Here is a 27,337-nt window from a genome sequence, read left to right as displayed (position 1 = left end):
ATACTTCGTTCAGATGACTGTCGATGCTCCGTTACGATAACTGTCGATGCTCGAGCCTCAACGACTAATCGTGCTGAAGGAACACGAATGAGAAGGACAATGGCGTCTCTCAAGTCCCCATGACCTTCATGCTCAATTACACAAATCCAGTACTCGAGTCGGTGTCAGACGCATTTGCGATCTCAGAAGCACATGCTGAACCATCGGTGAAGTATTCCGCGAGCATTGATCAGCGTGCTGGCTTTCTACAGGATGAGTTCATGGCAGATCTATTCTCGGGGATATTCTCAGATGTTGATGAGGACCGGCAAATGGAGTGTATTGGCCGGACACAATCAGTGATCATGATGCCTTCGGCTCCGGTAGTCGAACAACGCGCAGCAGCACTTGTCGCGCTACTCAGAGCTCAACACAACTCAACGCCCGTCGCATCTTCGTTCCCTGCGGACAATTTCCCCATGGATCTAGCCAAAGCGGTCTTCCTTGGTAACAATCTGGTGGAGTATGTTTCGGCTTTCTTCCATTTCTTCCATCCTCATACACCGTTCATCCATCAGCCATCATTTGACGTGAGCAAAGTGTCTCTGCACTTGTTGCTTGCAGTTGTTCTCGTTGGCTCCATCTTCTGCACGCCTCAAGATGACGCCTTGTCTGCTCGGTACTTCTTTGGTCTCGCGGAGGAGTACGTTTTTGAACGCCTGCGTGAAGTTATCGTCCACGGCAAGAGTTCGATCGAAGGAGATACTATCGACATCGTACAAGCTGCCGTGCTCGTCCATGCACTGCAGGTCAACTCCAATCACGGAGGCGTTCGGTTACGAGTTCGCGTGAACCGGTTTCCTGAGATTGTTGCTGCAATGAGACGGCTTAGCTTGTTCAGTGCTGTTCGTACGAAGAGCTCAGATGGTCGGACTTGGGAGCAACTCATTTTCGATGAAGTGAGGATCAGGTAAGAGAGACAACCTCTTGTCTCGTCCAAAAGGCTGACGTCCAGCAGACTGGCTCATAGGGTCTTCACCACTGACTGCATGAATACGTTGTTCTTCAAAAGCTCACCCCAAATTACTGTTGCAGAAATGTGCGGAGATCTCCCTAGTACTGATGCGATGTTCGAAGCTGCAAACTCGACCGAGTACGAGCGATTGGTAGCTACACCAGCTGACCTTGAAACACAAAGTGGGAGTCTGAAGGACTTGGTGTCATTATTTCTCGGCGAAAATTGGCCCAGGCCTGATTCTCTGGATCTGATTGTCGTCGAAACGGAGCATCTGATGAGTCTCATATTCGGTGGGGTGCTCCCATTCTCCGTACATGTTTCAGCTCTTACTAATTACCAATAGTCCTTCATTCCATCATCTTCGTGTCGCGCACCGGACTCCTCCTGCCATCGACGCGGCAAGTCCTGGAGCGCGCCACAAGTCGTTGGAAAGAGCTTTGGCAAGTCATAGATTCCAGAAACGATAGTGAATGGCCACTTGTCGGTTTCGCAAAGTACGCGCTTGAGCTATGGTGGCTCGCGCAGAAGATTCTCGAAGTTGCGCAAAGCGGCTGTGTGCGAAGTCTGTATATGACCAGCACTCCGACGGACTCGCTAAAGGAGCTTCACGAATTCATTCGAGAACACCAGACGCCGTCGTGAGTTGTGTTGAGGATCTAAAAACCAGGCGACCAGCGGCATGCGTATTAGTAGAAGTTGATAACTTGAATATAAAAATATTAAGTTTTTAATATACATACACGCTACTTAGTAAAGAGCATCAACTTTAGTGTTTATGAGATGCTGTGATATGATACCATTTTATTAGCTAATTCTTCGTTACTTCGCCGCGGATCATGGGATAGTGTTGAGGTCTGGAATTTGGAAGGATTGCTCACTCCACCGTGGTGATGGAGGGGCAAGTCGAGTGACGTTAACAAGCCCCGACTCCACCTCCACAGCTCAAAGTCACGCTATGGCGCGTTATTTCTTCTCCAACGCGCACTTCCCATGCTAAGCATGCACGAGGATATCAAATAATTGGACAATGCCGCTCTCGCGCGTCTTGGCTACCGCGATTTGGAAGTAGCGGCTGCCCCGCTCTGGAGCAGTTCTCATGCGGGCGGTACATGGAGCTTGCATAACCAGTCTCAACAGCTTTGGGAGCTGCCAGCCAGCTCGGTCCTTTCCCCGCGCTGGGCTGATCTGGGGGTGTATTTACTGCGTCACGCTCTCCTGATGTTTGTAATTGTGTAGAGCGGAACGTTATCTCCTCGCTTATCTTCATTGTGCGTTCCTGCAGTGTACACAGGACCGTGAGCTTGCCAGCACTGTGTATACGGGCTTCTCGAGCTTGACACGCCTCTCATCTATTGTTCGACCACTCGATTGTGATCCCTCCTTTTCCCTCCCCACCTCCGCTCGTCTCTCATCTACCCCGCCATCCCCATACACTGCACTCTCAAAATGTCTGCCACTACACCACCCGCCCGCGAGCGCAGGCCGTCAACGAGCGCACCGATCACTGACTTCCAGGGCCCTGTTGGACCTTCTAACTTCACCCGCCCCAAGCACAAGCGCACGGTGACAGGGTTTGGCCCTGGTGAGATCAAGAGCGTTGAGGCGAGCATTCCGGAGCCCCAGCGTGAGGCCTGGAAGAAGTTTGTACGTCAATCGACTTCCTCTGAGAACCTTGGATTGCAGGGTAGATACAGCGTGGAGTAGATGTACTGACAGCAAGGTAGATGCCCAAGCCGTTCACTACAACCGAAGACTTCGAGAAGGAAGCTGTCCGTCATATCGAGACTACTCTCGCCCGCTCGCTGTTCAACTGCGATGAGTCTGCGGCGTATGCGGGAACGGCGCTGGCGTTCAGGGACCGCTTGGTTCTAGACTGGAACAAGACACAGCAGTCACAGACCTTTGCTGACCAGAAGCGTATATACTGTGAGGAATATCTGACTTTTGGCTGGGGAAGGATTTAGCTGACGAGAACAGACCTCTCTCTCGAGTTCCTCATGGGCCGAGCTTTGGACAATGCTATGCTCAACGTTGATCAAAAGGACATCGCCGTCAGTAAGTTGAGAATCCTTTCCTGCGTCCACTGCACCCGCTAACGTAATCCAAGAGGGTGTCTCCGATCTCGGATTCCGCATGGAGGACCTCATCTCCCAAGAGCATGACGCTGCTCTCGGAAACGGCGGTCTCGGACGTCTTGCCGCGTGCTTCCTCGATTCCATGGCATCCTTGAACTACCCTGCCTGGGGATACGGTCTGCGTTACCGATATGGTATCTTTAAGCAGGAGATCATCGATGGATATCAGGTCGAAGTTCCCGACTATTGGCTCGACTTCAACCCATGGGAATTCCACAGGCACGACATTGTCGTCGATGTGCAGTTCTACGGCCACGTCAACCGCTGGCAGGACGATGAGGGCAAGACACAGTGTTCGTGGGAGGGCGGTGAGATTGTCACGGCTTCCGCTTTCGATGTGCCTAGTGAGTGCTTCAGATCGATAGATTGGGGAGTGTGGGATACTAATGTGCGTAGTTCCCGGATACAAGACCGGTACTTGCAACAACCTTCGTCTCTGGGGCAGCAAGGCCGCTAGCGGAGAGTTTGACTTCCAGAAGTTCAACTCTGGAGAGTACGAGAGCTCCGTAGCTGACCAGCAGCGTGCTGAGACCATCTCTGCTGTGCTCTACCCGAACGACAAGTAAGGCGAATCTGGAGTTAAATGAAATCAACGGCTGACCTTTTGCAGCCTCGAGCGTGGTAAGGAGCTTCGATTGAAGCAGCAGTACTTCTGGTGTGCTGCTTCGCTGTACGATATCGTCCGTCGTTTCAAGAAGAGCAAGCGTGCCTGGAAGGAGTTCCCAAGCCAGGTCGCTATCCAGCTCAATGACACCCACCCTACGCTTGCCATTCCCGAGCTTTTGAGAATCTTGATCGATCTCGAGGGTCTTGACTGGGACGAGGCGTGGAGCAGTAAGTAACTTAGAAAACCCAGATACAGGCAGAACCTAACGGTGTGCAGTTGTCCAAAAGACCTTCGGCTACACCAACCACACCGTGCTTCCCGAAGCTCTCGAGAAGTGGTCTGTTCCTTTGATGCAGCATCTCCTCCCCCGTCACCTCCAGATTATCTTCGACATCAACATGCATTTCCTGCAGTTCGTGGAGCGCAACTTCCCGAAGGATCGCGAGATGCTTGGTCGCGTCTCGATCATTGAGGAGTCGCAGCCCAAGATGGTCCGCATGGCTTACTTGGCTTTGATCGGCTCGCACAAGGTCAACGGTGTAGCTGAACTGCACTCTGACCTGATCAAGACCACGATCTTCAAGGACTTTGTCAAGATCTTCGGACCTGACAAGTTCACCAATGTGACTAACGGTATTACGCCCCGACGATGGCTACACCAAGCCAACCCCAGGCTTTCGGAGCTAATTGCCTCGAAACTTGGCGGACATGAGTTCTTGAAGGACTTGACGCTGCTCCACAAGCTGGAGGCTTACGTCGACGACAAGGACTTCAGGAAGGAGTTCCGCGAGATCAAGTACGCCAACAAGGTCCGACTCGCTAAGCACATCAAGGAACACAATGGTGTTACAGTCAACCCAGCCGCCCTCTTCGACGTTCAGGTCAAGCGCATACACGAGTACAAGCGCCAGCAGATGAACATCTTTGGCGTTATCCACCGCTACCTCCAAATCAAGGCACTTTCCGCTGAAGAGAGGAAGAAGCTTGCTCCCCGGGTGTCCATCTTTGGTGGCAAGGCTGCGCCAGGATACTGGATGGCAAAGACGGTCATCCACCTTATTTGCAAGGTTGGCGAAGTAGTGAACAACGACAAGGATGTCGGTGACCTGCTCAAGGTCATCTTCTTGGAGGATTACAACGTCAGCAAGGCAGAAATCATCTGCCCTGCTAGCGACATCAGCGAGCACATTTCGACAGCTGGCACAGAAGCCAGTGGTACGAGCAACATGAAGTTCTGCTTGAACGGAGGGTTGATTATTGGAACTTGTGATGGTGCCAACGTAAGAAATTCCCTCTTCTCAAGCTACAGCGGATGGAAGCTAACCTACCATCAGATTGAGATCACTCGTGAGATTGGCGAGAACAACATCTTCCTTTTCGGCAACCTCTCGGAAGACGTCGAGGACCTCCGTCACGCACACGTGTACTCGAAGTACCAGCTCGACCCCCAGCTTTCCAAGGTGTTCGACTCCATTCATGGCGGCACCTTTGGCGATGCTGAGCGCTTCTCTGCTCTGTTGAACGGCATTGTAGAGCATGGCGACTACTACCTCGTCTCTGACGACTTTGCGTCGTACGTCCAAACACAGGAACTCATCGACGAGAGCTACAAGAACACAGAGGAATGGACAACGAAAACCATTCTGACGGTTGCGCGTATGGGCTTCTTCTCAAGTGATAGGTGTATCGATGAGTACGCGGAAAGCATCTGGAATGTGGAGCCGTTGGTGCCAAAGGACGATGCTGCGCCATGAGCTGGCTTTAGATAGACATAAAGGCGATAGATGATTTCAAGCACACTCAGAGACTGGCAAATGGGCCTTTCAATTCTATATTCTCATTCGATGAAATTGATGTCAGGTAAATAATGAATGATGAAGTGCTGTTTCCAGCCAATCATGGCATAGACCCTGAAACTGTCTGGGGTAGCACGGACGCGAGACGCGACGTCAACCGCAACCTGGCCGCATAGCCCAAGCAAACCTACCACATCGCCAGCTTCACATCCAACAAATATGGCAAACAGAGGCTACGATGTCGTGGTAGATGTTGATCAGGAGGTGTGTAACCCCTCTAATCGCTTCTAAGCTCCCAAGTCGCGCGACCGCAAGCTTACACGTGCCAGGGCGACCTAGGCCACACCGACCTCCAAGAAGACCTCGAATTCCACAGCTCTGGTATGTCCACGCCCCCCTCTTAGCTACCAAGACACTCACCAACACCCCGCCAGACTTCGACACGCAGCCCAACTTGCGCGCCGCCAAGATCCAACCCGACAGCGCGTCCTTCCTCCCAGGCCCCGCAACCGCGTCCTCATCCACAGGTCGCAAGCACTACCTCTGGAGCCTCTCCTTCTACGCGCAAGCCTTCGACGTCGACACAAACGAGGTCCTGCGCCGCTGCACCGCAACCATCTACCCGCGCGCAAACTTCCTCGACGTGCTCGAGGGCAACCCCGATTTATACGGCCCCGTGTGGATCGCGACGACCGTCGTCGTCATCTTGTTCCTCACGGGCACTATCAACCAGTACCTTGCGACGAAGGGGCAAGACCACTTTGCGTATGACTTCAAGCTGCTGAGTGGGGCTGCGGGGCTGGTGTATGGGTATACTGCGTTTGTGCCCGTAGCGCTGTGGGGCGTGCTGAAGTGGTATGGGAGTGAGAGTGCGAATCTGCTCGAGTGTGGGTGTTTGTATGGGTATGCGAATTTGGTGTGGATTGTGGTTGCGCTCGTTAGTTGGAGTCCGATATCGAGTAAGTCTTTTCTACCCCTTCAAATATGTGTTTTGCGATGCTGATGGGAACAGTCCTTAATTACGTCTTTGCTGCCCTGGGCCTCGCTTTCTCCGCCGCTTTCCTCCTCCGCAACTTGTACCCTGTGCTTAGCACCACCGAGGCGAAGACAAGCAAAATACTGCTCATCGTTGTGCTGGCGCTGCATGCGGGCTTTGCGATTGCTATCAAGGTCCTCTTCTTTGCCGCTACGAGCCCTGTCGGGCCAAAGGATAATGGCAATGGAGGGAAGGTTGATGGAGGGAGCATGATGATGGGGTTATAGAGTGCGACATCAGGACGACAGGACAAGGAGTTCGGGGTTATGAGGCTTGTACTATCATGCCTTTGAAAAGTGAAGTCATAGAGTTTTATCTTGATATGTTTATGGTCCAGACATACCCTCTAGAGTTTGCAGTCTTCTCTCGTTTGGAATCGTAATCACCTCCCAGCTCAATTGTGCTATGCTAGTTATGTAGAAAATGCGTTACTATTAACACGTTATGTCAGACCTTGAGGTAGACACACTAATCAAAACTCAACTTATCATCACTCTGCTATCAACTCAGGTCCTACTAATCAGACATGAAGCAAATGAGATGTGGCTTGCGTCAGCGAGGCTCTAAATAATACAAGGGTAAGTAGTGCATTGGAGTGAATGTACTTTTCTCTATCATGGTCGACTGTCTGAAATGCTGAGGTGTCGTGACATCTAACGAGATCTACTGGTGCTCCCTGCCGCCTATGGCTAGAGTGAGTTCCGTCGTGCAACTCCTGCATCAATCGGATGTATATTCCTGATAAGTGACTCGCTTCTTTTACATCATGAGCATCTCTTGCCAAGAGGTTCTTCGTGCAAACCAGGTATTGCTTTGCGAACGATGTCTTATCAACATGGAATGTGGTATGTTATGTTGATATTTGGCCCTAAGCTCATTGCATCACTCCAGCGCCTCATGCATACAGTTTCCCCTGTTCCGGATAGTCTACCGCATACATAGAAAACCCACAATGCCCTATACCCTTATCGTCTGAACCCATAACTCCCCACTGTACTTCAGCATCCGCCGCGTTCTCCTCTATAGCCTCGGACGACTTTTGGAAAGGCTCGGGTACGGCATGACACGCAGCAGCAATCGCGATGCTACAACTCCCTGCAACCGGCATGGAAGATGGCAGCCGTCTAAATCCGACGACCGCTAAGATAACAATCAAGACAACAATGACGATTATGGTGGCCAGAATCGCGGGTGGCGAGTATCCGCACGTTATGAGCGAGCCGATCGAGGCGCCGGCTTTATATGCATCAACGCTGACTAGGAATATACTTTGAGATATCAGCCAGTGTAGCGTTCCAGTGATGACGATGATTGGAAGCCCAAATCGATACGGTAGTTGCAAGAAGTATGTGCTCCTTTGCGCGCCCTTCCTCGTCATTGATACTCTTAGGCCCTGCCGTCGCACGCCGTATCTCGCCCATTCTCGGGATAGAGACATGACCGTCATGAGCCCATTGTAGTTGAGGTAGAGGAAAGAAAGAAGGAGCTGCGGAATGTTGGCAACGATAACATTCGCAATTAGCCCCGCAGTTCCTTCTTGCGGAAGCTCCCATGTGATGAATGATCGCGCGTCGATGGCCCCAAGACCTTGGCCGTATGCTTCGGATTGGTCGCCTTTGAACCAGACCACGCCATAAATAAGCAGGAAAATTGTGACGCCGATGAGTATCCCATACGTGATGATGAACAGAGACAGCCGTCGTCCGCTTGCGGCACTAATGTGAAGCCGCTTCTTGTGATCAAAGGTTTGAGGTGGTGCGCTCCAACCGATGCTGCTGTATCCACCTGTCGCAGAAGTCCCATGCGCTGGACTCGCAGGAATTCGGAAATCTTTCAAAGACGACTTGTTGAGCAGACATATGCCTTTTGTCGTTGCGTCCGGTCTGATCAGGAAGGAAGAAACTGCGTCGCCGATGGTCATCATAGGAGTGTCGCTAATTCGAAAAGAGATGAACAGCATCGCCACAGTCTTCAAAAGTCCGATAATGATGACTACGATCACCAGATGCACGCTGTACTGTAGACGACAGTGTTGGTCGATCTTCTCACTCATGCAATATTCGATCGTCTTGCCAAAAGGTTTCCATTCCGCGACTTGACTTTGGATCCCTGAGATCTTGCTTTGACAGCTGGAACCAAGGCAATCGTCGGAATTGAGTATCCCAGTGCATATCCATTGAAACGGTTGAGGGCAGCTGTCATTCGGGTCGGTGATGGGATACTCATTCGTTTCAAAATCCAGGGTCGCCCCGCTAGTAAAGCCTTTAGTCGAGTCGGATACGACAAGTAAGACGTTTCTGCGCGCAGTCTGGTAATTTTGCGCGTACGCGCCGACACAATCGCTGGTGTTGAGGCGTTCGAGGCTGTCCGATCTGTAGAGCTTCAACATCGCATTGGTATAACTGTCGGGTTTGCTTGCATTCGCGCCAATCTCTGTATAGTTCGTTGCCAACGGATCAAGGAAGGCCTCATTGACGGTAAAGACATTGTATACGCTTGCCGAAACGGACGCGTACACGGTAGAGTTATAACTTACTACTCGTTAGACTTTCTCTCGTAGCAGTATAGGCATAATTTAGACTTACAATAGATGTAATGGTAAAGATGACACGCCCATGATCAGCCATAGGAATGCACGTAGCTTACGCACTTTCCCCAAGTTGCGTATACTAGGTACCCCAATATCAACCCACTCGGACTTTTTGTGCGCTCTGTCCACTTCAGCCCTCGTGGGCGCACTCATACACTGCACTATTGCGAGAATTAGAAAGCGATCTTGTACTCATTTCTCAATCTGCTTACTGCAGTAATTACTGGCGCCTAGCAAGATGGTGCTGAGTACGTTGATGAGCATATGGACAACGATGTTGATCCTTTTCGTGGTGTCGCAGTCCCCATCGTAAACAACACGCTTGCCGCCATTGCTATTGATGGGAAGAAATCCAGAGCGGTTCTCGCCCACGAGGAGAAATATCAGGTTGAACAAGAAGACAACACCTGCAGCTAAAGCGCAGTACCTAATGCCAATTTTCCATCGCGGATGTCTTGAATGTGATGCTCTCTTTTCCGAACCGAGTACAGAGGAATCAGGAGCATGCGCGCTGTACTCTTCGGGGCGTAGGGCGTCATGATGAACGAAGGATCGTAGTTCGACGTCGGATCCTGCAGGACTCTTCTTCGTGTTCCACATCGAGATTTGCGCGACAAAGTCAGACGTTACCAGAATGCCGGATACCCTCCTTTAAGTTGAGCGATTTGACTAGATAGCTGTGAAAGTCTCTTGGAGTGCATCTTAAGGCATGCTGTGTGTGAATACATGTGGCTGGTTATGAGGCAAGTTCGTTAGGTTAGGCGCGCCACAAGATCCTTGCAAGCTGGAAATGTAGCAGCCTGCGATGACCGACGTTACAATCTCAACATATGCTAATCTTCTCAGCGCTATGTAAAATATTCGCTGTCATGGTGATTCGTCACACTTCGGAGGCTGAGTTCGATATGCAAACACGTTCTCGGACGTTGTGGTAGAATGCGAAGCACTCTCAAATCTATTTTTAGTATATAGATAGGAGGGCTGAGTTGATGCTATATGATCGTCATGACGCTAGTACATCACCTACTTCTTAGGCCCTGACTACGGTTTAGCTTGTTGTATACATATTCGCATCGAAACAACTTTCTCGAGTCGAAGTTTGAACAAATACCGCAATCACGCTTGTTTGAGGTGCATTTCACAACTCCTCGAACAGCAAAATCTGGAATCAAACAAGTCACACACAACCTGGAATCAGTACATAATTTGCCGAGAGCAAAATCGGAAAGCAGAGGCTTGAAAGTTTGCTCAGCCAACAGTCTCAATATCTCGTCATTGAAGCTGTTCCAAGCTCTTTGGTTGCCGAAGCGGAACTGAGTCTGCAATATTAGTGATCATTTGAACTCATTTGACCATGAGGTACCAATAATTAGGAATAGACAACTCGAGCTAGTTGCGAACGTCAAGAACTGAAGTACAGGGCTCGGAAACTCCTAAGCGCCCATGAAGTAGTTGTTGGTGTTCCCCGCTTCGCAGCCGCCATGTGTCTTGCATGAGCCAATGACAAGTGATTACAACTGATACCGTCGACTGACGTGTCTCATAAAAAGATGCGGCCCCCACTCCCTCAAGGCTGGAAGTCTTACATCCTATCTCTTTGCCTACGAAGTTAAGTAATAAGACTTCACGCCAGGCATTGCTACTCGTGGGTTACATTTCATCAGTATTCAGTTGGGATTGCTGACGGATGAAGGCGCATAAAACAATCTGCTTGCCCATATGACAGCCATGTCGCTGAAGGAAATCGACACCACATCTGTTCCTGATACCGAGAACTGGACAGCATATACGCCGCCAAGTAGTATCGCCGCCACTTCAAAGGAATGCAGTGCTTTCGAACCACCGTGGCCTGGCTCGACATACATAATTCGCTCCGTATCAACAGGAAAGGTGGTGGCATTCCGGAAAGGGCAAATAGTTTTGAGCAAAGGAGACGGGAATGCCGGCATCTGCTGGGAGTGCGTCGACGATAATGGCTGGTTGGGTTTTCGGGATCCTGCATCGTACAGGTTGTTGGGATACGGCGAAAATCATGAAATTCGTTGCGAAGCAACGGAACACAAGATATGGGAGCATTTTTGTGTAAGACAGAAGCCAGGAGGTGGATATCTCTTGATGATGACAGAATATGACGACTGGAAAAATGCCGCATGGCAGGGCCTTCGTCCATTGGGAATAAAGATAGATGATGGACTTGAGAAGCTGGTGAAGGTTACGGGCTGGGAAGACAAATCGGCCGTGTGGGAGTTTATCAAGGTGTGAACAACTAAAGTTTGACCCTGTAGACAAATTGTTGTTATTGTGCACCAGCGGAAACTTCTTATCAGCCCTCATCATGGTTGAGTATGTGTTATTTGCTTTTATTCTTGCTTTGTCTCCTGGTCTGAATGCTTCGTTAGCTTGCTTGTCGAGTCGCACAAGTTTGAAACAATTGCTATAGATTTTAAGCACAAATGCTACGTTGCGGCTGCACCATCAACCCTGCATCGCATCCTCAACAAACTATCTACAAGAACCCTGTGACCCACCACCCATACAGTTCCTATCACAGCGCTTCAGAACGCTAGGGTCTGTCCAGCCTCCTTGGTGACGGCCGCCTTGACATTCGCAGAACCCAAAGGCGTGTAAGCGTAAGTGAAACTGCTCGCGCTGAGCGTGCCGACAGGCGCCGTATTCGCACTCTGTCCACCGAATAGCGTGTCTATCACAACCGCGTACCTAAAGCCCTGAAATCAGCAAACTATTGGTACAAAACTTCGTGAGATCTTTCCACTCACCCTTCCTCAGCGCTAGATTCTGTGTAAACCATCTTCTTGCCGCTGTTCTCGAAGACAGTGCTCTGCACAAGAGCCTGGGCACCCATACGTGTGTTCACACCAGTGTTTTGCTCCTCGTAGTAATTGTTGAGGATATGAGCTGTGCCGAAGCGGAGCAGCGGTCCGCGACTGGCGACCTTGTAGAAGTGGTTGTTGGCGTATGTTACACGCAGATGGCCGGTATCTTCAGCGGCATTTTTGTCTGTGTGGCCGACAAGTGTGCCCTTGGACTGCGGGTAATCGTTAGCAACCAATTCTTTCACTCCGATGTGCACGTCTGAGACTTTGGGGGCAGGGACTGTGAGACTTACGTGGTTATGAAAGTACGAGTGCGAGATGGTCACGAAGTCAGCGGCGTGCGATAGATCTACCAGTCCGTCGTAGGTGTCCTTGCCCACGGTCTCGTCGCCAGAGAAGTCGCAGTGGTCGACCCATACGTTAAGGGATTTTTGAATTGTGACACCGTCGCCGTATGCGGCAAGTACTTTTGCGATCTTCATGTTCCGGACGATCACATTCTTCTGGCCCAGAATTGTGAATCCGATACCGGTCAGTGCTAGATGGTGTCAGTAGATGCTTATGACGCGCAGAAGAGAAGAGTGAGATGTGTATTGGATGTAGACGTACAGCTACCAGTTTTGCCAACGATGGTCTTGTCTGATGCAACAACCACCTTTGCTGCACCGCTGATGGAACCTTGCACGACGATGACAAGGGGTCCCGTAGAGTTGGCTGCGGCAGACAGCTGAGGGAGAGTGCTGACGGTCGTAGTAGGTCCACCAGCGCCTCCTTTGGTTCTGAAAAGATGTGTAAGTACACAAGAAGTGGTGATGCAGATATTATTATGCTTACCCGCCATTCTGCGTCGCGAAGCCGATATTGGCAGCATCTGTAATGCTCGCTCTTTTCGCTAGTACTTTTGCTACACCTTCTTTCAACGTTGGAGTTGGCGATGCAGAGACGACTGATGCCGCCAGGAGAAGCAGGGAAGTAGAGAGCTTCATGTTGTATTAGATGCAAAGTCTGACTTTGAGAATCTGATGCAGCTCTTGAATCATGCTGAAAGACAGATGGTTTGCCTTATATATCACGTCGGCCGTATAACCGCCCAGAATATATTACTTGACGCATTTGTAAGTCTGGCGTGCTTGCATGACGAGCTCAGTCTGCGTCTGATTCATTTCGATGATAGAGTCTCTTGAGCGGAACTCGGATATGAATCTCACTCCAAGCGTATTGACATATGCTTGAAACCCATTGTGGGGAATGGGCCGGTTGCCTCGAGGTACAAGATAATATAGAATGGCTTGGCTGTCGCATGTTATATAGTGATCGCCCGGAGGAATTTCTCGTTGGAGGAAAATCGCCAACTTCTCAACCCCAGAGTTTGGCTCGTCGACTTGCTCGAGAGCACATCTGGGTATTTCGAAAAGTTTGGTGGGGATTATGCGGGGAGAGCACGCAATCACCCGTCCCGGTTGTGGCTTCAACCTGTGCAAGTATCCTGGTCGACAAAGATAAGGCGACTCAAGCAAAAACAACTTATGCAGGTGCTCGAAAAGGACATTCAAGATGTGCCAATATTCCGAATCTATGGTCACAAAAATCTCGTCACCCTTGTCGGCAAGTTGTTTCACTCTCTGATACTTCGCGGGAGATGTTGATCTAGACCTCTGCAAAGGGGTAACCCCTGATATTGAGGTATATCGATGAGATCGCCGTCGTATATACTGACGCATACGCTTTTGCACCTTCTCTTTCCAGCTTGAGCCTATCCTCTTTATTGTAGCTATCGCAACGGTCACATCATATCAGCTGAGATGTGTCATCCACCCACCTTTTCCGTTATTTCCATCTCCCCTGCGAGGTCCTGAAGAAACGTCAAAGCCACGTTGTTGATGTTGTTCTTCTCAACAACGTATGTCGCAGACCGAGGCGCATACTCCACAGAACGGACTTCAGGTCGCAGGACCAGCCAGCAAGCCAGTAAGAAGCCCTCCACGTCCCATACGATGCGATCATCTCTATCGGGAAAAACTTCAGCACTACTACCCAGGTGGCATTCCTGCTTCTCAAACTCAGTCTCGTACACCTGGCGCCATGTTTCGTAGTAGGGCGATAGGGATGGATAACGTTCTTTGATCACGTCCAAGTCTACATCGGGGCCTTCGTCGTCATCAGGCATTGTGTTTTGTGACGAATCGTACCAGAGATAAGATGTCTGCCAGTCTGGAAATAGTCGATAGTGAAGGCCGGCCGGTCTATCGTCGTTTGAGTCTGACGATCGATCTTCTTTGCACACCGATGTTAGCCGTGCGTTGGGTGACCTCTATTCGGGATACACTTTATGCTTACCTAAATGTTGTGCAGTGGCTTCCAAGACCCTCATCCGCAGTTGTCCTTCGTCGGGTATTTCTAGTCGAAGCCCATACGTTGTCTCGATAAATATGGGTTCCGCTACCTTCTGGCTCAGTGTACTTTTTGTGAAGTCTTGAGCGTCTGCCGAAGACTCGTTTCTGTTGACTTGAGACTCATCTCCAGATGTTTGGGGTCTCAGACTTTCTTCAACTTCATCGCCTGTATTCAGATGCTGCTCAATGCCGTCATGTCGCGTCGCTGGTAACAGTATCGGCGAAGCTGATAAAATCAAGGACTGACGTTGATGTGCTAACAACCTAAGCGGCCGCAGCACTTTGTTCATGTTGGCTTGCAAATATAATTATCTCGATCTCAACGTGGTAAAATGTGAAGTCTCGAAGAATGGGGAGTAATATGGGAAGGGCACACAGCCCGCGCTAATGCACTTAAGTGGGGTGAGACCCTTTCCTCGGATCTGCCATTTTTATTCATACAAGGCAATACTCTGTCAGCCTGCTATACTGGCAAGGCAATGAGTCTGGCCTTGGAGCGAAAGCTGGATCGAAACGGAAAATGTTGATAAGTATACTGTCATTGTCACAAGCAAACTTTGATCCACTTGCCTGCCCCAATCACAAAACTCCCAAGAAAATACGTAAGTAGACCCTGCCTCAGCTGAATTTAGGCCGTTGCTTATGCTGCTCAGCTGAACATCTCGAATCTTCAGCCTCGAGAACGTGTATCGAATCATAAATGCCGCGCGGTCCTCCACCGCCATATTGAAGAGGCTGAAGGTTGCCTCACTGCTTTATAACGCGATTATAACACACTTGGGATGGTTGCAGATTTGTAGCCAATATTATATGCGTCAGCACACCCAATAATGTATGCATCAACACACCGCTAGGGTGCTGCAGTGTTCGCGATGCCTCGTTTGCCTCGTTTGCCCCCCTGTACAATCTGCCTGGTTAACTATAAGTTTTTCCCTCGTAGTATATGCCTCAATAGGAGTCTATCCCATCGTCTGAATCCTTCCTCCTGTGCGCCTCGTTCATTCCACACCTGCAAGCGTCCCGTGTCAGGTGAGAGAACTAGTTCACATAGTCATAATTGTAAGAACAAACTGTATGCGATGATAACCCCTAAACGAAAACTGGAACCTTCTGACGAGATGATAGAAAGCCACCATGTCTCAAGAGCAAGAGGAGTTACAAGTAGTCGCCGCAGAAGCGCAATCACGCCTAGGCGGCGCCAATCCCGACTTCAACGACCTGATTGCAAAAGCCCTCAAGAACAATGTCAAAATCACCACCGAGGAAGTAATGCGCATCTGGCAGATTTCCACCAGCCGCAACATCCCGGGCCTAACACACGAAATTCTCTGGATCGAGCAAGGTACCGACAGGGCCGGCTACAAGCACATGTTGAAGCACAAAGCGGATTTCGAAAAAGTCGGCGTCTCCGAGGACAAACTGGCAGAAGTTGCAGAGGCCGCAACTACGGTTGGCAAACCGGGAGGAATGCAGGGAAACAAGTCCCCGGGACGACCGATTCTAGGGCTCTTTTTTCATAAGAAGCCGCTTGCTGTGGCTATATCTGTGGGGTCCAATGGGTTCGTTGTCGGGATGAATCCTAGCAACTTCGATAACTTCCTCGAAAAAGCTGGGATCGATCAGAATGAGGTGGAAGAACTGCATTCTTGGCCCATTCCGTCGGTTTGAGCGCGTGGAGTCAGGCGGAAGTGTTTGGGAGCACAACGGGTGTAAATATCGTTTGACTTCAACGCTTTCGGGGATACTGTGATAGCTAGCGCATTGTCTATGAAATGAGAGCGCAGTATGCATGAACATGATGGCTGAAGGGTGGATATAAGGTGACATGAAAGTGTAAGACTCAGGATCATGAACACTAACTCTAGAAATTCAATTGCGTGACTCATAAAGATGAATGTTCTTACTCACAACAGCCGGGATCCCAAATGCCTTCATAATTTACTGTCCGCTTTCTTCGCATTTTCCCTGACCTCCTGTGCCATCCTCACAAGCGCATACAAGCTCTGCAACCTGGGCATCTCGAACCCTCGCTCCCTTGCAATGCGAATCGGGTTCCCCAGTATAACCTCAATCTCCATCCGCTTTCCCGACTCCCAGTCCATTGCCATACTCGGCTTACTCCCACTAGTGTTCTTCAGCGTACTCGCAATAATGCGGTCTGGCGTTGCGAACTCCTTGGGCATTGGTTGGCCAAGTATCTTAGGCGCGGTTTCCAAAATCTCCGTCATGACGCCTTTGATGTGGATGTTTAGCTCAGGGTCTGACGACATGAGCTGGTTCGTGGAGCCCAGTGTAAGCACGGAAGACGGGTTGTATGAGGCATTTATGGCGATTTTGTGCCAGCGGACGAGTTGAAGTTTCGCGTGGGAGTAGGCTTCTGCGTCTTTGATGCCGCCTTCTTGAAGGAGGGCGATGAACGCGTTGTTGAGATCCGTATCCCGTGTGTCTGTGTCTTTGGAGCCACCGGTGTCGAGGTGGGGTAGATAGGGACCGCTGTTGATACGCGTCCAGCGGTTGTGCTTGATTACCCCATGCTCAGGCTGTGCACATGTCGCTATCGTGACGGCAGACAATATCGCCGCTTGGGGGAAGCGCTTCACGTATGGGCTTTCTACGCCCAAGCCATTCTGGATCAACACTATACCCGTCTTATCTCCGACGAGTCCTTCGAGTATCGCCGAATCGTCGCTGACATCTGGAAGCGCTTTCGTGCTCACGACGATAAAATCCCATTGCACCCCACTTTTACGCGCCTCGTCCGGGTTCGCAAATGTATGCGTTGGTGTGAAGGTGTAGTCGCCGTATTGAGGGGACGTGACGCGGAAGCCATGCGCTTTCACGGCGCTATAATTCGAGCGGCAGATCACGGAGACTTGGATATCGGGGACAACCGCGAGCCGCGAAGCGTAGAAAGCGCCAATGGCACCAGCGCCGACTATGAGAATTGAGGTTGGCATGTTGGAGGCTGTAGAGGAAAAGAAGAACGAAGTGGACGATGTTGTGACGATGTCGTGATTTGGGAGGAAGCTTATCGGTAGTTGGTTAGCCTCGGTTCATCTAAACAACTGCACGATAGACCTTGCAGATGGTCATCCTTTTGCAACTTAGTGCCGTTTGTGTAGTCTGCAATAGCATGACATGTCTTGTGTCTTTCAGAATTGAAGTCTTGTTCAAGTTACGCGGTTCGTGTTCGAATCGCGCTTTATCAATCCGGACTAGCGTGGACCGCTGTTGCCTTCGACGCGTCGACGTCACCCTTTCACCACCCTTCACATACCTCGACTTTGTGGTAGAGTGTTTGCTGGCGAACGTGTCGAAGCTCAATCGTTCGCCGACTGAACATGTAAACGATAAGCGTGAACAAATCACGCAGATGTAAGCAACCACTCATTAATTTGGGAGGTGAGTAGGAGAGTAGTAGGAAGGCCGATCTCTGTGTCAAGTTGTGCTGCAAACCCTTCTATACTCAGAACAACTTCGCACCAAAAACTCAGCCATCAAACGACTTCACTCCCCTGTCGTTAGTCGTGTTTCAATATGTGTTTGTATGAGGCCAATCGCTGCTTCCTACATTTATTCAGAGCTAGCTTGCAGATATCTGACCTAAGCGGTGACTGTTTGTTGCTTTAACTGCAGCTCCCCCTTCTTTGATGTCACCAAGGATGTTCTTGCTGTCCTTTTCTCTTCACGTGTCTCACTGTTGTGACCTTCTCCCGTTCTTCACCCCTCAGCGGAGTCATGGCAGCCGTTCCTCAAATCATTCAATTCTCCAACACGGCACACGTTATCTTCTGGCTTCGAAAGCGCAAGACATGCATTCGATAGAGCCACATCGAACACCGGCTCAGGTGTCTGATTTCCAAACTGTCATTGTCAATGCTATAGCTACCCAGCAACACCGGGCAGTACTGCGTGGAATCATCGTCAGCGCCAACTACTGGAAAAGTATTCACTTTCACCTCAGCACTTCCCTCGTTAGTGTCGTCTCACCGCGCACAGACCGGAATGGGATACCAGTCGTGTAGAAAGTCTTTCTAGGCAAAACTTTCATCCCACAGTCACCACACAAGGTTGCGCGCAAAGTCATGCCAGACCCGGTGATCAAAAAGGAAGAGAGCCCAGAGACTTCGGTCATGGCCATGGCGCCCACAATGCCATCTGCCATGTCTACAAGCAATGCCCTCATTCATGCTCCAAGGCCGGCGAGCGATGCAGAAGATTTCAAGCCACTGCGATCGACGCCGCCACCAAAGGGTATCGCCAGACACATGCCTCTTGCCCGATCTCCATATCACGGTAGTTCGCCGCGCAGATATAAGATTACAGGACAATATAGCGTGGGGATCACGTCGCCTAGATTTTTGGCGCGCCTTCCGTCTCGACTGACTTCCGCCACGGCAACGGGGCATGTCAACAAAGCGACGGCAACAACAACAACAGTCAAAACATCGACCGCGCAGAACATCAGCCACATAAGCGAACTCCTTCAGCGCAGTGATCGTCTAGGGCAACACAAAAGCGGAATCATGGACAGTGTCGAATTCGGTGATGACGAGGTTGGCGGCGGAGACTTGGGCTTTCCGGTTTTGCCGTCGATGATGGACATAGGCATGCATACGGACAGCGAAGGTACGTGTTCTCAACCTCTTCGACACTATCAAGCCAGCGAACTGGTACTGGACTTCGTATGATTGATGTAGAGTTTATGCTGACCGCAAGCAGAGTCCGAGGACAACACAGTATCATCGTCCCAGTTCGAACTCGAACAGCTCCAGGGCACCGTAGGCGCCCTTCAGGTGGAGTGTGAGATTGCTTTTCTTCTTACTGTACATGATACTGACATCCTTGTAGCGAGCAGACAGCGACGTGCCATCGCGGCGCTCGCAAACGTCAACCATTGCATGTTCCACGAGATCAAGGCCATGCGCGACCGCTTGGCCGACCTCGAGCATGTCAGCAGGCGTTTTGATACCACGGTGGTCAATAATATCGAGCAGCGCTTCGTCGAGCAGCTTTCCACGACAGCATCCCGTGCCAATGTATCGCATCGACCTACCACGGATGATCGCTCACGCAGTCCATCACCCAGTCGGCCCCAGTACCGTCAGCGGGACTTGCAGACGAATCGTGAGGACCTGCAGCGCGGTGATGTAGCAGGCAGAAACAAGAACGAAAAGACGAAGTTTCGCAAAGAATTGCATGTCACCATTCCTGGGAAGCCTACGGGTTTGCCGGCCGCTGGTTTACCCACCCCGACGACTGCGGTATGTAACTCTTTCCGACACTTCAGTATCTCCACTCACATTGATACATAGGCCAGTCTCCGGACCGGTACCTCCATGACCTTTCCTGTTACCCCCAAGACCCCCTTTACGCCCGGCCGTATCGGGCCTGGAAACGCGTACAAGAAGACAACAACGTCAGTCAACAAGCGTCACAGCCACAATCTGGACAAAACAATCCCTCCTACCTACGTGCAATTCCCTCAGTTGCCACTTACGGATACCGAGCTGATCGTCTACTTCTACAATTCGCTGGCACGTCCGATCGTCGCTTTGCGTCTGTACGCAAGAAATTGGGGACCGGCTTCCATCGTTCAGGCCTTGAATGATCATCGCGTGATTGACCCCCCTTATCTGCGCAACACCTGCTCTGTCAAGTGTACGACGGCCATCAAGACTGGTAAGAGACGGTTTGGCGATGATTGGGAAGAAGCCAACCGTGTTGTGTTCGTGGAAGCGTCCGACGACAGGGCAACAGACCTTGTTCGTCTCAGCGGTGCGGACTTGGACAACGCTGTGGACTACGATGTTCGCGCATTGAGTGTCAATCTAAAGAAGCACCCGCAAGGTGATGACGCTGGTATCTTCACGCGCTGTGTCGAGTATTGTCAAGAACACAATGCACCGTATACATTGTCGAACGTGTCGCACTTGGCCATGGCCATCGAAGCGGGGACGACACCTGTACATCCACCATCGCCTATTCCGACACCCTCTTCGTACCGTACTCCTCGCTTCACAAAGTTGCCGCCCCGTCAGCAGAAGCAGGCGGCAAAATCTGATGGCGAGCTCGCTGCGACGTTGAGTCCTACCGTCAACAAGAATGTCCCGTCAATCAGGTTTGGTCACGCAGATGCCTCGTCTTCCTTCGAGGCAGGCGTGGAGAGTGCCGCGGCTCATCCGGCGCACGACGCTACCTAGTGCGTCCCATAGAACACGATAGAGAGAAGATTTTGGATATGTTCGATACGCACGGGTCCAGGTCACGGCTCTTGGATAATGTTGGAAACATATGGATAGGGATGACAAGAGCGTAAAACTCTGTTTTGCGTATATAAGAAGGATAACACTGGTGGAGAACGACAATGATCACGATGGACTATGCCTTTTTGCATACCGCCTGGATGTGTCCACAAGTAGATAGATGATCAACCAATGAAAGCAATCATGATGAGCTTATAAATGGACTTTTGTTTTGGTTTGAATTCACACTACTTGTTCAGGATTATTAGCCTTTGTCTACCACAGTTTATTGTGGATCAGTTCGATTACCCCCAGGCATCAACATCAATAGGGCAGTAGGGATTGGTTCCAGTATATCCGTCGACGCTAGCGATGCAGCAAAACCAGCTTTCGGTGGGTCTTGGCATTTCATCTACGGTAGTCATGTTAATCCTGTAGTAGCCTTGTCTTGAAGAACCGTTGTTTTAGGAATGGGCAAACCTCAGCCCGTCCAACTCAACGGCTATCGTGAAGACTAAGCAGGTCGATGTGGCTGGTCTTGAAATATGAGCCATGGTTGAATTTGTTGTGAACCACATCGCGCTGGAGAAGAATCGTATATAAACCTCCACACACCCTGACTGTAAACTGCACTCATCAGATCTCTCGAGTCCATACCATACCATACCATACCTATATCACCCCATCCAGCCAACCACCTTCAAACCACGTACCAAACATCAGCAAAGGCATGATCACCCAGACCCAACCATGTCTCCAATACTAACTCCCATTCAGATGGTACACGGACTCTGCCACCCTGCATCCCCTGGTTGCCAGTGCATGGATGTTCTAGACGTTTGGGAGAGGGATGAGAACGGGCGCCGCAATTTCCTCGGCCACATGGTCGCGGAAAGAGACGAGCGCGGCCAGATCGTCCCGCCGTCTGTCCCAGACAACTGGGAAGTCTTCACGGGCGAGCCGAGCCGCTACGAGCTGCACATGCAAGCCCAATGGGCTCAGGAAAGGGAGCAGCAGCAGCAGCAGGCCGCCATGGCCGCCATGGTTCAGTCTGGCGGATACAATAGCGGCGTGCACCAGGCCTTCGTGCCTACTGTGGCTCAGCCTGGCGGCTTCAATAGGGACTTTATCTTATTGGATGGGCCGGCCGCGGAGCAGCAGGGCGGCCATGACATGATCGCCAGACCATCTGACGCCCCCTCCGAAGGTCTGTTGGCACAAAATCCCAATACGCTGTTTGACGGCCACCAGGAGGCTCTCGAACTAGCCGGTGTCGACGTACTGATTGATAGCTCAGACCCCATTCTTGGGGATGTTCAACTGTGGGCGGATCTTTTCGGGCACTCGCCTCCTGAGAACCTGGCTTGCTTTGACTATGCTCTGGAGACCTTGAACAACAGTTGGGAGGAAATTGGGGGCCGGACTTGAGTTTTGTCTTTGCTTTTGTCTTGCATTGTTTTCTTCGGCGTTGGAGATTGGGTTCTGGATGTTGTGTGTTGCTGTTTTCGCGTTTTTGCACGATATGTAGTCCCCTTGTTCGTTTTACGCATGCTGTTTTCTATTGACAATGAACGCTCTCCCTATGAGCCTCTGTGCTGTGATGCTTGAAGGCGGTTCAGGATGACATAAACAAAGGGCACGGTCACGTGAATTGGACTTCACTGAGCGTGTACAATGAAGAACAAACTTGATTCGTTATGCAATATGAAGCATTTAGTAAAGTGAATGCCAGTCATACTATGTTCAGTGTAGATTATACTTGGATTCGATTCATCTCCATAGTCTTGGATCACTGTCTTGGTTTCCGGTCGCAACTCATTCGAACTTGTCACCACACCAAATATTGCTCCATCAGAGCCAGCGCGGACAGCCGCATCCGAGACAGTTGAATGCAACTTTTCTGTGAAGAACACTGCTCATCAATGTGATCTTTCGAAAGGAGATACCACCGATACTATCCTCAGCACCTCGGATGTTCACAAAAACATGACCGTTTCGGATGGCACAAGTGTCACTCAAACCTTGCATCCTGTGAACCCAACTCAGTAGGTTCATTTGAAAATGTCGTAGCTCATCAACATCACGATAACAGAGCCTACATTGATGCACCGAACCTCTCCCATATTTTCAGCATCCCTAGCGCACCTTCCTTAGGAATCGAAAGCCTCCAACCGCAACTGACTACCACAAGATGCGCCGCGTCTGAAATACCACTACTTCAGGAAGGCGAGCTCTCAGACGTTGACATAATAATTTGTCCTGCCCAATCTGCTGTTGTCGAGAATCCGAGCTACACTTGGGCCGACGCCAGCGTGATTCGAACTTGGCTGGTGGAGAACTCAACATCGAGGCTCAATGAACTACTCACTGCCGAAGCGCTGAGTGTCCAATCGTTACCTGACTTGCTCCGCAAGATCAAGCCCACTCCGAGGGATGCGGCGGGTGTGGTGCGGTGGTGCAAATAGGGTCGCAAACGCAATGCCAAATATGGGCCTTCGTGGGGTATATGAATCAGCTCTGCGCTTTTGCTTCAGAGCGCGATATCTCGATCCACTAGATCATGATGCTGGGGAAGTGAGGAGTCGAGTGGATGTGTCAGCGGTTGGTGTGATGCAGGCACCTTCTAATCTTCCACCGCGGCTGGCACTTACGATCGAGGCCTCAAGCGTGACCAAGCAACACATAGCTACTGCCACACACGAGCCAGCAATGGGCGCACCTTCCGAGTCTCGATCTGGACGTACGCGCTCGCCTGCGGATATAGCCGCGCAGTCGCGACGCCTCCTAGACCTTCGCAGCGAAAACCAGATTCTGCTTTAGAGTTGTGTTCATATGTTTGATCAAGATGTCTCACAACAGACGGCGAATTGCAAGTCAGCTTGTCGCCCCGCGCCTATCGCGTCTTGGTCTCATGAGCAGCAAATGCCGGGCCATCTTCGAGTCATACTGGGTTCGATTTCGTCGGGATCTTTCTGCAAGAGAAAGAGTGCTTCCAGTTTGATGAATAATCGAACACTGCGTTCAAAGTCATCATGGATTCTCAACCGATGCCATGGTTGGCAGACTGCGGTCTGTAGTTCGAGGCACTTGAGCTTTTGGTCCGCAATGGTACTGAGGTGAATCCGACCTTCTCGAAGTTTGGTTACTAGAACTGTGGTGTTTATGTCCATGTCAGTATCCGTGCAGGGGAGAGGTGGAGGGTTATGGATAAGTGCAATTTCAGTAGCTAATCGCGCGGTCTCATCAGGGTAGGTTATATACATCCAATTGATGTGTTGCAGTATTCGATGGTCGTAGTGCATGTTTAAACAGTTGGTGGAGAAAGCTCGGCGGTAGGTCAGTTGTGGTCGCTTATCGAGGAAGCTGTATAAGTTTATTGACATCTACTACACCGTTTGTTAGTCCCTTCAACCACCACTACTTTTCGATAATCAACTCTCAACTCCCAACTGGAGAGAGGGCCCTTTGTTTACAAACTCAACCACGGTACGTTATTCTGCAAGATGTAGAAAGATAAGGTATTCCTTCCTCAAGTCTCACACACATCTATATAGCATCAAACAAGAGTCAGTTGCCAAGTACTGTCACAAGGTTTCAACCTTTCCGCACATCATCGCACAACATGAACCCAACGACGCCAGTGCTCAACGGAAGGTCAGGTCCCTTTCGAAAGATTCTGCCCAAGCCCCCGCAAACCGGGACGACGTCGCCAGCGCTCAAGAAGAAGCCCGGTCGTCCTAAGAAAGAAAAACCCTCTCACCCCATGGCGGATCCGACTCTGCCATCAGGTAGCAAGAGGAAGCGGGGTCGCCCCAGCACGGCAGATGCTGAGCCACCGGCCCCGAAGAAAGCTCGAGGTCGCCCACCAAAAGCAGTCGCCGGTCCGTCTCAGGACAGCTCTCAAGACACCTCCGCCTTCCAAGTGCTGCAAGGTAACAGCACTCTACCTTCCCCGCCTGAATCCGCGCCAGCGCCGCAGCCATTGCCATCTGAAGGCTCTCGCGACTATGTCAGGCTCTGCGATCTTGAAAACGGGTTGGCTCTCCAACCAGCAAAGTCTCGAGCGCGTTCCGTAGTCAAGTCCAACAGCGTGGACAGCGATACTGGTCGCGCAAGTTCAACCAAGAGCACGTGGGAGATCGCGATGAAAGAGCGTGAAGACCATCTTCGCTCGCTGCCGGAGGGCATTTTCGAGTGCGCCCCGCTTTCGCCACAACTTGCTGGATCATGGGAGGTGCAGAGTGTGGGAGATCCTGCTGAGGAGGAAGAGACTAGTCGGTACTTTCCGCCAGGCTATATGATTGCTACGGATTTGTCTGTCGACGAAGTGCCAGATTCGTTCACCGCAATCTTCGAAGACATATTCGAAGACTACAAGGTCTAGATCACGAACCAGCCTGGCCAGGCCGACGTTTATATTGTGACTTATCGAGAACTCAAGTGGATATAGGATGCGGTTTGAACGGACCATGAGCAGTTCTCTGATCATCGTTGGGGATGGATTGGCGTCAAGCAGAAATGCGCAGAATAGGTAGCTCAAGAGGATGGCATCGCGTTAGTATTGTGGCTTTCATTTCCAAGTATTGGCCATGAAGCCGTTCGAAAATGAATTATGATATATAATGAACAAGTTTGAAAACTTCGAGCAAGAGCAACGTATTGTGATTCATCGTGATTGGATGTGCCGTCAACTCCAACGTCGTTTCCTCGAGCATCCTAAACTTAACCAGCAACTGATGGAGAGCTTGTAGCATGAGAACGCTCAGATCATGATAAAGTGTTGTGAAATAACAACGAGCTGCCGGAGTCACAATGGAGCACTTGCCCATAATGTCAACCCTGAAGTGCTGGCACGCTGGAAAGATAAATATGTGTCGATGAGCACCTGTTCGCAATCAATCAGTCACGAAGCGCAGACAACTGTGTTATTGCACATGTCACATGTCACTCGATATTCAGACAGGGTATCGTGTCATTGACAAGCAAAGGTTGGGCTCCATGTGCGGGACCAGCTGCTGGAGCAAGCGGCACCAAAACCGATAGAAGGACCAGAGAGGCAGTTTTGAACCAATTTCGACACCACTCTCATATGTCTCTTCATGTTCCAATCTATAGCTATATAACTCGTTTACCACATCACTCAAACCTTCCAAGTCTGACTTCGGTATGGCTTCTTCAAGTTTGTTCACAATGGTGTTTATGTTCTCCACGGCACCACGATGTTTTCTCACAACGTTTGTCTGGTCATTCGAGATCACTAGTACCGTTGTGTCATCTCTTACATATGTATTTCGCTCTCCACATGTTGCGTCAGTAATCATGTCTATATTGTGGACGTCGAACAAGCCATCGTGTTATTTAGCTATTCGGCATAAGCCTCATCATACTATAGACAATCACGATCTATACTTTGCATTCGCGCCAGCTTGTTTCCACTTTTCGAGTCTGAAACTCAAGATCGGCGCAAACCTGCGCAGTGAAGGTGCGTGGATCTATTTCGCCTCGGATATCCCGCAAACCCCGCTACGAATCATGAAATCTATGCGACCATCGTCAGCCAAGCAGTCTTATTGATTCACATCAAAATTGTCACGTTTTTTACTCGAGCGTCGTTCCTTTCTTGGCGTATAGTCCGTGAAGCCTTTCCAAACCACTATATCTAAACCCAACTAGGCTACCACAGTCAGCCATCGAGGGCCGCTCTGATACCGACTTTCAGCGACAATTCGTCCAGTGTCAATATTGGCCTCTAGCTGTATCATAAAGTTGGTCTTCCAAGCCCAGATCGGCATTTTATTCGTCCTTGGTGCATAGCTGCTGACCAGATTGAACAGTAACCAAAGCCAAAATCACTCGATCGAAGTACACAGTCATGGCAACCTATAAAATTGCCCTGCCAGAGAAGGCCACTGTTTCGGGCCGAGTTACGAAGTCCAATAAACCCGCAAAAGCGGCATTAGAGAAATTTGTAAGGAACAGTGCAGAACAAAATGCGCGCAAGTCAGCAGAGGCTATGTTTGGGCGCGATGCCCCATCCCGCCGTCTTCGAATGCCGGAGAGTTATAGCATCACAGCTGTGGAACAGCTTACATTCTTCCCCAATACTCTGCGGTCGCATGACTTCCTCGATCGCCTGTTGGGGCACGGTATTGATACCCAGACTGTAGCCAACATCATCAACCACCATAGAAAAGTTCCCAAGTATCCTGTCCAGAACGATAGCATCTGCAAAACGATTCAAAAGTGCATGCAACAACATCATCCCTCAGTCTGGGTGCGTGAGAAGATAGTGCATTGGACCATGAATAATCGGAAGGCTGGCATCTTCTCCGGAGTCAGGCGTGACAACAACGATCTTACGTTCACGGGTATGCAGCTAGATTTTGAGGACTTCCCAAGGCATCCTAGCAACAAGAAAGGTGTTGTCTTGAACATACCGTTTGCCAACCTTGCCAAGAACGTTAGGACCTTTCCATCAATTCAAGGTGGCGACGCATTAACCCTAATGCCGTGTATTGTTCACGCTGCTGAACATCCCGAAGAGGGCTGGCTTTTCCCTCGTGACATTGTGACGCTTACACAACTGACCGGCGGCCCTCGCATGACTGAAGCCAAACACAAGGATAGCGCAGTCTTTTCGCGATGGATAAACTCTTACAAAATTGGCAGCATCTAGAAGGAAGAGCAAGGGGTTATCACCTAAG

General features: G+C 50.4%; 14 protein-coding genes across 14 annotated transcripts; 10 read left to right on the top strand and 4 right to left on the bottom strand.

Annotated features, from left to right (window-relative positions):
• Positions 1-119: 119 nt before the first annotated feature.
• On the top strand, positions 120-1,639 carry P153DRAFT_295050 (uncharacterized protein; the record flags this gene model as incomplete). Its single annotated transcript, XM_033663998.1, has 3 exons — positions 120-949; positions 995-1,287; positions 1,341-1,639. 3 exons carry the CDS (start codon positions 120-122, stop codon positions 1,637-1,639), a joined length of 1,422 nt encoding a protein of 473 aa, XP_033521967.1.
• Positions 1,640-1,955: 316 nt separating this feature from the next.
• On the top strand, positions 1,956-5,493 carry P153DRAFT_398183 (glycosyltransferase family 35 protein; the record flags this gene model as incomplete). The annotated part of the gene is made up of 8 exons (XM_033671621.1): positions 1,956-2,641; positions 2,722-2,923; positions 2,975-3,052; positions 3,105-3,476; positions 3,529-3,694; positions 3,743-3,966; positions 4,016-5,019; positions 5,074-5,493. Exons 1-8 carry the CDS (start codon positions 2,444-2,446, stop codon positions 5,491-5,493), a joined length of 2,664 nt encoding a protein of 887 aa, XP_033521966.1. The 5' UTR covers positions 1,956-2,443.
• A 261-nt stretch (positions 5,494-5,754) lies between these two features.
• On the top strand, positions 5,755-7,045 carry P153DRAFT_398182 (Yip1 domain-containing family; the record flags this gene model as incomplete). The annotated part of the gene is made up of 4 exons (XM_033671620.1): positions 5,755-5,799; positions 5,865-5,916; positions 5,970-6,494; positions 6,548-7,045. The coding sequence occupies 4 exons, from the start codon at positions 5,755-5,757 to the stop codon at positions 6,796-6,798; spliced, it is 873 nt and encodes a 290-aa protein (XP_033521965.1). The 3' UTR covers positions 6,799-7,045.
• Positions 7,046-7,272: 227 nt separating this feature from the next.
• Positions 7,273-9,968, bottom strand: P153DRAFT_398181 (uncharacterized protein). The gene is made up of 3 exons (XM_033671619.1): positions 9,374-9,968; positions 9,157-9,322; positions 7,273-9,102 (listed from the first exon to the last, which is right to left on the bottom strand). Exons 1-3 carry the CDS (start codon positions 9,759-9,761, stop codon positions 7,467-7,469), a joined length of 2,190 nt encoding a protein of 729 aa, XP_033521964.1. The 5' UTR covers positions 9,762-9,968; the 3' UTR covers positions 7,273-7,466.
• Positions 9,969-10,889: 921 nt separating this feature from the next.
• Positions 10,890-11,423, top strand: P153DRAFT_387316 (uncharacterized protein; the record flags this gene model as incomplete). The annotated part of the gene is made up of 1 exon (XM_033670633.1): positions 10,890-11,423. The coding sequence occupies one exon, from the start codon at positions 10,890-10,892 to the stop codon at positions 11,421-11,423; it is 534 nt and encodes a 177-aa protein (XP_033521963.1).
• Positions 11,424-11,569: 146 nt separating this feature from the next.
• P153DRAFT_51749 (polysaccharide lyase family 1 protein) lies at positions 11,570-13,100 on the bottom strand. Its single transcript, XM_033673251.1, has 5 exons — positions 12,830-13,100; positions 12,605-12,774; positions 12,289-12,533; positions 11,939-12,207; positions 11,570-11,879 (listed from the first exon to the last, which is right to left on the bottom strand). Exons 1-5 carry the CDS (start codon positions 12,979-12,981, stop codon positions 11,717-11,719), a joined length of 999 nt encoding a protein of 332 aa, XP_033521962.1. The 5' UTR covers positions 12,982-13,100; the 3' UTR covers positions 11,570-11,716.
• A 702-nt stretch (positions 13,101-13,802) lies between these two features.
• Positions 13,803-14,678, bottom strand: P153DRAFT_387314 (uncharacterized protein; the record flags this gene model as incomplete). The annotated part of the gene is made up of 2 exons (XM_033670632.1): positions 13,803-14,269; positions 14,333-14,678. 2 exons carry the CDS (start codon positions 14,676-14,678, stop codon positions 13,803-13,805), a joined length of 813 nt encoding a protein of 270 aa, XP_033521961.1.
• An 844-nt stretch (positions 14,679-15,522) lies between these two features.
• On the top strand, positions 15,523-16,056 carry P153DRAFT_358444 (uncharacterized protein; the record flags this gene model as incomplete). Its single annotated transcript, XM_033666802.1, has 1 exon — positions 15,523-16,056. One exon carries the CDS (start codon positions 15,523-15,525, stop codon positions 16,054-16,056), a length of 534 nt encoding a protein of 177 aa, XP_033521960.1.
• Positions 16,057-16,319: 263 nt separating this feature from the next.
• P153DRAFT_295051 (2-dehydropantoate 2-reductase) lies at positions 16,320-17,345 on the bottom strand (the record flags this gene model as incomplete). The annotated part of the gene is made up of 1 exon (XM_033663999.1): positions 16,320-17,345. One exon carries the CDS (start codon positions 17,343-17,345, stop codon positions 16,320-16,322), a length of 1,026 nt encoding a protein of 341 aa, XP_033521959.1.
• A 1,128-nt stretch (positions 17,346-18,473) lies between these two features.
• On the top strand, positions 18,474-20,591 carry P153DRAFT_398177 (uncharacterized protein; the record flags this gene model as incomplete). Its single annotated transcript, XM_033671618.1, has 4 exons — positions 18,474-19,017; positions 19,111-19,191; positions 19,240-19,652; positions 19,704-20,591. The coding sequence occupies 4 exons, from the start codon at positions 18,474-18,476 to the stop codon at positions 20,589-20,591; spliced, it is 1,926 nt and encodes a 641-aa protein (XP_033521958.1).
• Positions 20,592-21,248: 657 nt separating this feature from the next.
• P153DRAFT_405753 (uncharacterized protein) lies at positions 21,249-22,206 on the top strand (the record flags this gene model as incomplete). The annotated part of the gene is made up of 1 exon (XM_033672021.1): positions 21,249-22,206. A coding segment is annotated over one exon (813 nt), but the record flags the coding sequence as incomplete, so codon positions are not given.
• Positions 22,207-23,111: 905 nt separating this feature from the next.
• P153DRAFT_387309 (uncharacterized protein) lies at positions 23,112-23,453 on the top strand (the record flags this gene model as incomplete). Its single annotated transcript, XM_033670630.1, has 1 exon — positions 23,112-23,453. The coding sequence occupies one exon, from the start codon at positions 23,112-23,114 to the stop codon at positions 23,451-23,453; it is 342 nt and encodes a 113-aa protein (XP_033521956.1).
• Positions 23,454-24,094: 641 nt separating this feature from the next.
• On the top strand, positions 24,095-25,026 carry P153DRAFT_405749 (uncharacterized protein; the record flags this gene model as incomplete). Its single annotated transcript, XM_033672020.1, has 2 exons — positions 24,095-24,119; positions 24,188-25,026. Coding segments are annotated over 2 exons (855 nt in total), but the record flags the coding sequence as incomplete, so codon positions are not given.
• A 1,479-nt stretch (positions 25,027-26,505) lies between these two features.
• Positions 26,506-27,309, top strand: P153DRAFT_387307 (uncharacterized protein; the record flags this gene model as incomplete). The annotated part of the gene is made up of 1 exon (XM_033670629.1): positions 26,506-27,309. One exon carries the CDS (start codon positions 26,506-26,508, stop codon positions 27,307-27,309), a length of 804 nt encoding a protein of 267 aa, XP_033521954.1.
• Positions 27,310-27,337: the final 28 nt, after the last annotated feature.

This window comes from Dothidotthia symphoricarpi (assembly GCF_010015815.1).
Source record: "Dothidotthia symphoricarpi CBS 119687 unplaced genomic scaffold P153scaffold_14, whole genome shotgun sequence".
In the NCBI taxonomy this organism is placed as follows: Eukaryota; Fungi; Ascomycota; class Dothideomycetes; order Pleosporales; family Dothidotthiaceae; genus Dothidotthia; species Dothidotthia symphoricarpi.
Note: the sequence above shows the minus strand (reverse complement) of the source record. Positions and strands in the feature narration are given on the sequence as shown.

What these genes read in the sequence shown, in the direction of transcription:
- P153DRAFT_398181 (XM_033671619.1), bottom strand. Translation starts at nt 9,761, where the DNA reads ATGTGGAACACGAAGAAGAGTCCTGCAGGATCCGACGTCGAACTACGA. An exon ending in AGGCGCCAGTAATTACTGCA is followed by an intron (nt 9,323 to 9,373) that starts GTAAGCAGATTG and finishes TTCTCGCAATAG; the next exon opens with TGCAGTGTATGAGTGCGCCC. An exon ending in TCTTTACCATTACATCTATT is followed by an intron (nt 9,103 to 9,156) that starts GTAAGTCTAAAT and finishes ACGAGTAGTAAG; the next exon opens with TTATAACTCTACCGTGTACG.
- P153DRAFT_51749 (XM_033673251.1), bottom strand. Translation starts at nt 12,981, where the DNA reads ATGAAGCTCTCTACTTCCCTGCTTCTCCTGGCGGCATCAGTCGTCTCT. An exon ending in TTCGCGACGCAGAATGGCGG is followed by an intron (nt 12,775 to 12,829) that starts GTAAGCATAATA and finishes ACATCTTTTCAG; the next exon opens with AACCAAAGGAGGCGCTGGTG. An exon ending in GAATCTAGCGCTGAGGAAGG is followed by an intron (nt 11,880 to 11,938) that starts GTGAGTGGAAAG and finishes TCAGGGCTTTAG; the next exon opens with GTACGCGGTTGTGATAGACA.